The 11,097-nt window shown below is 43.1% G+C and overlaps 1 protein-coding gene across 1 annotated transcript in view; it reads left to right on the forward strand.

Annotated features, from left to right (window-relative positions):
• Window positions 1-9,290, forward strand: part of LOC126213193 (NADH dehydrogenase [ubiquinone] 1 alpha subcomplex subunit 10, mitochondrial) — a 76,537-nt gene extending 67,247 nt beyond the window's left edge. The window contains exon 7 of the mRNA XM_049940818.1: window positions 8,840-9,290. Coding sequence (XP_049796775.1) covers window positions 8,840-8,920 — 81 coding nt within the window. The 3' untranslated portion in view covers window positions 8,921-9,290. The remainder of the gene's footprint in view (window positions 1-8,839) is intronic.
• The last annotated feature ends 1,807 nt before the right edge of the window (window positions 9,291-11,097 follow it).

Genomic DNA, 11,097 nt, shown 5'->3' on the forward strand with positions numbered 1-11,097 from the left:
ATCTCACTTTCTCAGGACCATGCTCAAAAATCCAGGATTTATCACCTGAAAGTTCATGGTCATTGGCAGTCCTCAAGAAACATGCTTAGTTTAGAGATTTTTCAGTACCATTTTGGCACACATCTTTTGCATCTGAAAAACTTCGGTCAAAATTTGATGTATGGTGAAAGTTTTTAACAGGTCTCCCATCGTCCTTATAGTAAAACACCAGTCTGATCTCACGAGTGCACACACACGTTTGATATTTTCTCAGGCTTTGAAGCTGAATGTCTCCTGTGTGAGGTTCATCTTGGACGTATCCTTGGCCTTCCAAAACTGATTTGTGCCAGCAATACATTTGTGCTCACAATAAGAAATGTTACCCCTAGACCTGTTTCAACTTTTTGAAGGTCGCACTCGCAGATTCCCTGAGTTTAACACGAAACTTCATAACAGTGCTCTAAATACTACTGTTCCACTTTCGTAACACACAACAAAAACACAGCTTCAGTGATGGTGCTGTCAAAAATCACCTGATGGCTGTACACAGCTGAATCTCTGACTGAGCATTGGGACAGATGAACACACTGGTGGCACGAATTGTGATGCAGTGCTACAGAAGTACAGAAAAACCTCAACTGCCAGACTCTTGAAGCTGGAAAAGCTTACTTAGTAAGTTTCAAGAACTAGTATTATGTGTGTAATCTAGGAATATACTGCAACCCCCTTGTTAATTTGTGCTTTGCGCCCATATGGAAATCAACAGCAAGTGAAAAGCATTTCACCAATGGCATTTAAAGTTTCATATAGGTGGGTCTAGGGGTAGCGTCTTTGATTCATAATCAAAACGTCTTCGGTCCCGGGTTCAATCCCCGCCACTGCCTAAATTTTGATAAATAATCAGCATTGGCGGCCGAAGAGTTCCGGCATAAGAAGTCAGCCTTATTCTGCCAACAGCCTTTTCAAAGAGGGCGGAGGAGCGGATAGAGGTTCAGGGCACTCTCTTGTCCTAGGGGTGGGAAATTGCCCCTAAAGGCAATGATCAATGACATGAGGATGCAGAAGGCAATGGAAACCACTGCATTAAAGACATGTAACGTGTATCCACAGGACATGTGGCCTGTAATTGAAGAAGTGTCATGATGATCTCTCCATTGGCAAAAGATTCCGGAATAGTCCCCCATTCGGATCTCCGGGAGGGGACTGCCAAGGGGGAGGTTACCATGAGAAACAGATTGAATAATCTACGAAAGGATGACGTTCTACGAGTCGGGGCGTGGAATGTCAGAAGCTTCAACGTGGTAGGGAAACTAGAAAATCTGAAAAAGGAAATGCAAAGGCTCAATCTAGATATAGTAGGGGTCAGTGAAGTGAAGTGGAAGGAAGACAAGGATTTCTGGTCAGATGAGTATCAGGTAATATCAACAGCAGCAGAAAATGGTATAACAGGTGTAGGATTCGTTATGAATAGGAAGGTAGGGCAGAGGGTGTGTCACTGTGAACAGTTAAGTGACCGGGTTGTTCTAATCAGAATCGACAGCAGACCAACACCGACAATGATAGTTCACGTATACATGCCGACATCGCAAACTGAAGATGAACAGATAGAGAAAGTGTATGATGATATTGAAAGGGTAATGCAGTATGTAAAGGGGGACGAAAATCTAATAGTCATGGGCGACTGGAATGCAGTTGTAGGGGAAGGAGTAGAAGAAAAGTTTACAGGAGAATATGGGCTTGGGACAAGGAATGAAAGAGGAGAAAGACTAATTGAGTTCTGAAACAAGTTTCAGCTAGTAATAGCGAATACCCTGTTCAAGAATCACAAGAGGAGGAGGTATACTTGGAAAAGGCAGGGAGATATGGGAAGATTTCAGTTAGATTACATCATGGTCAGACAGAGATTCCGAAATCAGATACTGGATTGTAAGGCGTACCCAGGAGCAGATATAGACTCGGATCACAATATACACTCCTGGAAATGGAAAAAAAACACATTGACACCGGTGTGTCAGACCCACCATACTTGCTCCGGACACTGCGAGAGGGCTGTACAAGCAATGATCACACGCACGGCACAGCGGACACACCAGGAACAGCGGTGTTGGCCGTCGAATGGCGCTAGCTGCGCAGCATTTGTGCACCACCGCCGTCAGTGTCAGCCAGTTTGCCGTGGCATACGGAGCTCCATCGCAGTCTTTAACACTGGTAGCATGCCGCGACAGCGTGGACGTGAACCGTATGTGCAGTTGACGGACTTTGAGCGAGGGCGTATAGTGGGCATGCGGGAGGCCGGGTGGACGTACCGCCAGATTGCTCAACACGTGGGGCGTGAGGTCTCCACAGTACATCGATGTTGTCGCCAGTGGTCGGCGGAAGGTGCACGTGCCCGTCGACCTGGGACCGGACCACAGCGACGCACGGATGCACGCCAAGACCGTAGGATCCTACGCAGTGCCGTAGGGGACCGCACCGCCACTTCCCAGCAAATTAGGGACACTGTTGCTCCTGGGGTATCGGCGAGGACCATTCGCAACCGTCTCCTTGAAGCTGGGCTACGGTCCCGCACACCGTTAGGCCGTCTTCCGCTCACGCCCCAACATTGTGCAGCCCGCCTCCAGTGGTGTCGCGACAGGCGTGAATGGAGGGACGAATGGAGACGTGTCGTCTTCAGCGATGAGAGTCGCTTCTGCCTTGGTGCCAATGATGGTCGTATGCGTGTTTGGCGCCGTGCAGGTGAGTGCCACAATCAGGACTGCATACGACCGAGGCACACAGGGCCAACACCCGGCATCATGGTGTGGGGAGCGATCTCCTACACTGGCCATACACCACTGGTGATCGTCGAGGGGACACTGAATAGTGCACGGTACATCCAAACCGTCATCGAACCCATCGTTCTACCATTCCTAGACCGGCAAGGCAACTTGCTGTTCCAACAGGACAATGCACGTCCGCATGTATCCCGTGCCACCCAACGTGCTCTAGAAGGTGTAAGTCAACTACCCTGGCCAGCAAGATCTCCGGATCTGTCCCCCATTGAGCATGTTTGGGACTGGATGAAGCGTCGTCTCACGCGGTCTGCACGTCCAGCACGAACGCTGGTCCAACTGAGGCGCCAGGTGGAAATGGCATGGCAAGCCGTTCCACAGGACTACATCCAGCATCTCTACGATCGTCTCCATGGGAGAATAGCAGCCTGCATTGCTGCGAAAGGTGGATATACACTGTACTAGTGCCGACATTGTGCATGCTCTGTTGCCTGTGTCTATGTGCCTGTGGTTCTGTCAGTGTGATCATGTGATGTATCTGACCCCAGGAATGTGTCAATAAAGTTTCCCCTTCCTGGGACAGTGAATTCACGGTGTTCTTATTTCAATTTCCAGGAGTGTAGTAGTGATGAAGAGTAGGCTGAAGTTCAAGACATTAGTCAGGAAGAATCAATACGCAAAGAAGTGGGATACGGAAGTACTAAGAAATGACGAGATACGTTTGAAGTTCTCTAACGCTATAGATACAGCAATAAGGAATAGCGCAGTAGGCAGTACAGTTGAAGAGGAATGGACATCTCTAAAAAGGGCCATCACAGAAGTTGGGAAGGAAAACATAGGTACAAAGAAGGTAGCTGCGAAGAAACCATGGGTAACAGAAGAAATACTTCAGTTGATTGATGAAAGGAGGAAGTACAAACATGTTCCGGGAAAATCAGGAATACAGAAATACAAGTCGCTGAGGAATGAAATAAATAGGAAGTGCAGGGAAGCTAAGACAAAATGGCTGCAGGAAAAATGTGAAGACATCGAAAAAGATATGATTGTCGGAAGGACAGACTCAGCATACAGGAAAGTCAAAACAACCTTTGGTGACATTAAAAGCAACGGTGGTAACATTAAGAGTGCAACGGGAATTCCACTATTAAATGCAGAGGAGAGAGCAGATAGGTGGAAAGAATACATTGAAAGCCTCTATGAGGCTGAAGATTTGTCTGATGTGATAGAAGAAGGAACAGGAGTCGATTTAGAAGAGATAGGGGATCCAGTATTAGAATCGGAATTTAAAAGAGCTTTGGAGGACTTATGGTCAGATAAGGCAGAAGGGATAGATAACATTCCATCAGAATTTCTAAAATCATTGGGGGAAGTGGCAACAAAACGACTATTCACGTTGGTGTGTAGAATATAAGAGTCTGGCGATATACCATCTGACTTTCGGAAAAGCATCATCCACACAATTCCGAAGACAGCAAGAGCTGACAATTGCGAGAATTATCGCACAATCAGCTTAACAGCTCATGCATCGAAGCTGCTTACAAGAATAATATACAGAAGAATGGAAAAGAAAATTGAGAATGCGCTAGGTGACGATCAGTTTGGCTTTAGGAAAAGTAAAGGGACGAGAGAGGCAATTCTGACGTTACGGCTAATAATGGAAACAAGGCTAAAGAAAAATCAAGACACTTTCATAGGATTTGTCGACCTGGAAAAAGCGTTCGACAATATAAAATGGTGCAAGCTGTTCGAGATTCTGAAAAAAGTAGCGGTAAGCTATAGGGAGAGACGGGTCATACACAATATGTACAACAACCAAGAGGGAATAATAAGAGTGGACGATCAAGAGCGAAGTGCTCGTATTAAGAATGGTGTAAGACAAGGCTGTAGCCTTTCGCCCCTACTCTTCAATCTGTACATCGAAGAAGCAATGATGGAAATAAAAGAAAGGTTCAGGAGTGGAATTAAAATAGAAGGTGAAAGGATATCAATGATACGATTCGCTGATGACATTGCTATCCTGAGTGAAAGTGAAGAAGAATTAAATGATCTGCTGAACGGAACAAACAGTCTAATGAGTACACAGTATGGTTTGAGAGTAAATCGGAGAAAGACGAAGGTAATGAGAAGTAGTAGAAATGAGAACAGCGAGAAACTTAACATCAGGATTGATGGTCACGAAGTCAATGAAGTTAAGGAATTCTGCTACCTAGGCAGTAAAATAACCAATGACGGACGGAGCAAGGAGGACATCAAAAGCAGACTCGCTATGGCAAAAAAGGCATTTCTGGCCAAGAGAAGTCTACTAATATCAAATACCGGCCTTAATTTGAGGAAGAAATTTCTGAGGATGTACATCTGGAGTACAGCATTGTATGGTAGTGAAACATGGACTGTGGGAAAACCGGAACAGAAGAGAATCGAAGCATTTGAGATGTGGTGCTATAGACGAATGTTGAAAATTAGGTGGACTGATAAGGTAAGGAATGAGGAGAGGAAAGGAATATGTGGAAAACACTGATAAGGAGAAGGGACAGGATGATAGGACATCTGCTAAGACATGAGGGAATGACTTCCATGGTACTAGAGGGAGCTGTAGAGGGCAAAAACTGTAGAGGAAGACAGAGATTGGAATACGTCAAGCAAATAATTGAGGACATAGGTTGCAAATGCTACTCTGAAATGAAGAGGTTAGCACAGGAAAGGAATTTGTGGCGGGCTGCATCAAACCAGTCAGTAGACTGATGACCAAAAAAAATAGGTGGGTTAGGTGATTTATGCTTCATTTTAATCCATCCATTTGTCATAGAATTACACCTGTGGAAAAACTGCTACAAACTTAGATAAACAGCTTGATATCTTTTCAGCATTATAAGATCCAACTTTGACACAACATTTATTTACATTTTCAGATAGGGAATGTAGACCAAATGCCTATCTATTTTGATATGCTAAACAGCATTACAGTAAATAATGTAGGGGTACATAGTCTGCAAATACAGCTTGTGATGCTGAAAAGAAGCAGTGCATGATGATGTTGATCATTACAGCTTATGGACAAAAATTGCTACTGTATATGGTTTTCAATTGGAAAACTCTCCTCAGGGGAGAATGTTTCCCAGCTGTAATTAGTGTAAGAGCTTGTGACATTACACTGCAATAACTTGTAATGGTATTAATTTCAATCCATGATATGTGTACATGTCATTTTGAAATTGATTATTTGTGATCTGCCTGGAAAAATCTCTATTGGCTGTTCCACAATTTTTTTGCACCACAATTTAGGAAAAAGAAATGCGGCATACATTTGCAGAATAATGTACGTAAAAACTGAAGGAGTTGTAGAAGCAATACTGGGGGAAGACCACTTTGGTTTCTTGAAAAATGCTTACCTTAGAAGAAATGTTGAAGAGAGACAAACTCACTTTCTACTACTACTAATAGATTTAGAAAAGATATTTGCCAATGATGACTGGAAAACACTGTTTGATTTTCTGAAGCTACCAGGGGTAAAACACAGGGAGCAAGAGATAATGAACAACTTGTGCAGAAACCAGGGTGCAGTTATGAGAGTTCAAAGAGACAAAAAGGAAGCTACAGTTTAGAAGGGAGTGAGCTGGAATTGTCGTGTCTTCTCAATGTTACACGATTTGTATGCTGAGCACGAAGTAAATGAAAATATAGAGTCAAAGTTCAGGGAGAAGACATAAAATCTTTGAGGTTTGTCGGTGACACTGTAATTCTGTTAGAGACAGGAAAGGGCTAAGATGAAGAATTGAATGAAATGAATAGTGTCTTGAAAAGAGATCATGAGACAAATGTCAACGAGAGTTACACTAGAATAATGCAGTATGTTCAAATTAATTAGGCAGTGCTGATGGAATTAGATTACGAAATGAGACACTAAAAGTATTAGACGAGTTTTGCTATTTGTGCAGCAAAATAGCTGTGTTGATGAAATAAGAGGGTATCAAATGTAGGCTGGTAATGCCAAGCAAAGCATTTCTGTAGAAGAGAAATTTGTTTCAGGAAGACTCTTTCGAAGGCATTTATGTAAAGTGTAGCCTTGTATACAGGGTGTTACAAAAAGGTACAGCCAAACTTTCAGGAAACATTCCTTGCACACAAAGAAAGAAAATATGTTATGTGGACATGTGTCCGGAAACGCTTACTTTCCATTTTAGATCTCATTTTATTACTTCTGTTCAAATCACATTAATCATGGAATAGAAACACACGGCAACAGAACGTACCAGCGTGACTTCAAACACTTTGTTACAGGAAATGTTCAAAATGTCTTCTGCTAGCGAGGATACATGCATCCACCCTCCGTCACACGGAATCCCTGATGCGCTGATGCAGCCCTGGAGAATGGCGTATTGTATCACAGCCGTCCACAATAAGAGCACGAAGAGTCTCTACATTTGGTACTGGGGTTGCATAGACAAGAGCTTTCAAATGCCCCCATAAATGAAAGTCGAGAGGGTTGAGGTCAGGAGAGCGTGGAGGCCACCGAATTGGTCCGCCCCTACCAATCCGACGGTCACCGAATCTGTTGTCGAGAAGCGAACGAACACTTCGACCGAAATGTGCAGGAGCTCTATCGTGCATGAACCACATGTTGTGTCGTACTTGTAAAGGCACATGTTCTAGCAGCACAGGTAGAGTATCCCGTATGAAATCATGATAACGTGCTCCACTGAGCGTAGGTGGAAGAAATTAAAATGACCTCTAACATGGAAATTAAGCGTTTCCGGACACATGTCCACATAACATCTTTTCTTTATTTGTGTGTGAGGACTGTTTCCTGAAAGTTTGGCCGTACCTTTTTGTAACACCCTGTATAAGTGCAAAGTGAACAATAAGCGGTTCAGACAAGCAGAAAATAGAAGTTTTTGTAGTGTAGTGCTACAGTGGAGTACTGAAGATTAGATGGGTGTCCTTTCTAATTTTGTGGTTTAGTTTATCGTGTATGTGTTGTATCCATTCTCTACAGCTATTTGTCTGATTGTCTGTAATTCATTGTCATAGTCGTTTTCAGTGAGTGGCGTTTTGTTAAATCTCTGTAGCATATATTGGAAGCCAGCTAGTTTGTGCGCAATCGGATGATAAGAATGACTGTGAATGACTGTGCTGGTGGTGGTCACTTTCCTGAATATGGAGAACTGGTGTTGGTTATTGTTGTCTGTATATTATAAGATCAAGGAAATTTAACATTTTGTCATTTTCTGTTTCTATGGTGAATTTTATTTTTGGGTGGACTCTGTTTATATCAGTATGGAGTTGTTGGATGCGACTGGGTGTTTCATCTAGAAGGCATATGATATCATCTACATAATGATACCAGTATATTGTCCGGTGTTGTTTGGGTCATACTATTGTTTCAAATATTTTATTTTCAATGTCATTGAGAAAAAAATGTTTGGTAGGAGTCTACTGACTGGTGATGCTAAATGTGGACCCCATCCAAAAACATGTTGTTGTTGTTGTTGTTGTTGTTGTTGTTGTTGTTGTTGTCTTCAGTCCTGAGACTGGTTTGATGCAGCTCTCCATGCTACTTTATCCTGTGCAAGCCTCTTCATCTCCCAGTACCTACTCCAGCCTACATCCTTCTGAATCTGCTTAGTGTATTCATCTTTTGGTCTCCCTCTACGATTTTTACCCTCCACGCTGCCCTCCAGTACTAAATTGGTGATCCCTTGATGCCTCAGAACATGTCCTACCAACCAGTCCCTTCTTCTAGTCAGGTTGTGCCACACTCTCCTCCCCAATCCTATTCAATACCCCCTCATTAGTTATGTGATCTACCCATCTAATCTTCAGCATTCTTGTGTAGCACCACATTTTGAAAGCTTCTATTCTCTTCTTGTCTAAACTATGTATCGACAAAAGAGTTTCAACCCCAAGATGATTATAGTTATAACTGTTTGTAATCACTATGTTCATATTGAAGTGGTCTGTGTTGTGCACTACCGATCACTTTCTATCTCTATTATGAATTTTTAAGTCATATTAACCTTGGAAAAATTAATGCCACATGTTTCAGTTTTACTGATGCACTCTATTATACCAACACTTTTTTTTTTTTTCAGGCACCAGGCATGAAATACCGCAAGGGCTTCAATCAGGACATGGGTGACAGTGGCATCCTGGTGAAGACGAAGTCAGTTTAAAGTAACGGCAGCAACGTCTGTAGTGTCTCTGTCAGTGTGTCCGCATTGTGCACTCTGTATTTGCATCCTTACAGCAAGTTGTGCGTAAGACGAATAAACTCTGTTGACTTGACCCTCGTGTAGCTTCAGTACCAAACTTGATGGGTGACCCACTAACTGTACCATAAATTATTTTGCTTCATCTGTGGCTGTTGGGCTCGGTTATTTGATTTTGTTGTGATGATGTGGCTATTCTGGAGGTGTGATGTGTTCTACTGACCTTCTTGTGATGTAGTTCTCACAGATACTGTACATGGCATTGTAGATGGTACTTTATATATATTTGTTGTTTTGTCACCTTGCAGGCAACATAAAGAAGAATTCACAGAAAGCACCATGTCCAGAACTTATTTATTTTGCAGTGCCCAATTAATTTCACAATTGTAAAGCCATTTACAAGTCTGGGCCATCAACTATATTTGTGGTCCAGTGATATTACCTTAGTGAACAAAAGTAGTTGTACAAAATTAAATAAGAAAATTTAAAATATGAATGTGTCTCAAGTAACCTCTTTATCCCTTGTATGTTTATCCCTCTCTGACTCACCATATCGTGTAAGTAAGTGGATAAAGATTTAATTCAGTGTAATTTGGATGGGGAAGAGGCGTTGTGGAGTTTCTTCCTAGCTTAGATTTAGCATACTTAATAGTTCTCCCTCTCTTTATTTTTTTCCTCAAATTGCACGTTAAAAGATCACTTTTGTGAGAGTTCATTAATGAGGAAAAAACCTGATTACAGATTTGTCTCATCATCATAATGTAAGATTTAGTCCAGTTGTCTTTGATAATAGATAGTTTTACATTCTGCCCAATGAAGCTAACTGACGTGTATACTCCTTTTCTTCCAGGCTCCAGATTGCAGTCTGTTAGCCTGGTAGGACTTGAGCACAGGACACAGTGCTTCACTTCAAAATGCCCGGAATCACTTTCCCGTTTCTTCTTCTCCACCTCTGCCACTGTTCTTTGTCTGATATATCGGGGTGCTATGCGTACGAGATCGTAGATTTTGTCAACTGGATTCAGTTGCTGCCAGCCAGTTACGGAGCTCTGCCAGACTGGCGCTGCACACTCTGCCTCGGAGAAATGTAGATGACCTGTACTGTTCGGCATTTACTGCTCTTCAATCCAGAGCTGAGTCATTTGCACGGATAATACTGGAAGGAATTTTGCACTACTTAGCCCTAAAAAATAGCATTTTAGAGCCATTTTCAAATGCAGTACTCTGTGTAACACCTTAATGTCTGTGTCTACTGTCTCGGAACAAGTAATGGGCTCCTTGAAACGAGTATCGTTCCACTTTGGCCAGACTAGCAGCAGCTGGACTAAGGAATTACTGCCCCGTGTATAGGCTACTGTTAACATCACAACACAAATGGCTGCATTTGAAGTTGTGCAATGACCAGCAAGCAGAGACTGTTGGCAAATGGCATGACACTGTGTTGCAATAAATTGTGGTTTGACACAACCCCGGATGATAGTCGGTGAGAACAGAGGCAACCTGTGAGAGATCCCAGTCTTCCACATTTTGGAGAGGCACTGTTGTGTGACTCCTGGAGTGGAAGTGTGGTTAACCCGTTGTGTACAGCTTCTGCTCACTACTTGTAGTGAATGAGGGAACTCTGACAGCACAACAGGACATCCCATGTTTTCACACGGTACGTTTCGTGCGGCAGTATCACGGTGGCATTTTTTGACGAGACAGTGCTCATCTAGGTACTGCACACGTGTATACGAATTTTCCGCACAGTGTCGAGGTACTCTCGTCGTCAGCGAGACTGCCGGAACATGGCGCACCGGCTTGCAAGCCAACTCCATCCCAATGCCAGTATCCCAATTATCGAGGACAGTTAAGACACTTGTCGGCCGACTTGCCTCTGAAGAGGGTACACTGGCTTCGTGATACCCTCCCCTACTGCTCGATGCCCATGTCGGTGCCAGAGGCGGTGAAATGTCATATTGATCGGTGGGCTTGTACTGCAAGTTGTCTGTGAATTTTACTCAATCGCTTAATCACTCAAATAACGTGACAACCCGTGGCATTTCATATAGTTTCCTCCTCCTCTTCTGAGCCTTCACTTTTCTTGTCAGGCACCATATTTGGCCAATTTCTTGGCTGCTGGTGTTTTAACAATAATGTGT

The sequence above is a fragment of the Schistocerca nitens genome, chromosome 11 (assembly GCF_023898315.1).
Source record: "Schistocerca nitens isolate TAMUIC-IGC-003100 chromosome 11, iqSchNite1.1, whole genome shotgun sequence".
In the NCBI taxonomy this organism is placed as follows: domain Eukaryota; kingdom Metazoa; phylum Arthropoda; class Insecta; order Orthoptera; family Acrididae; genus Schistocerca; species Schistocerca nitens.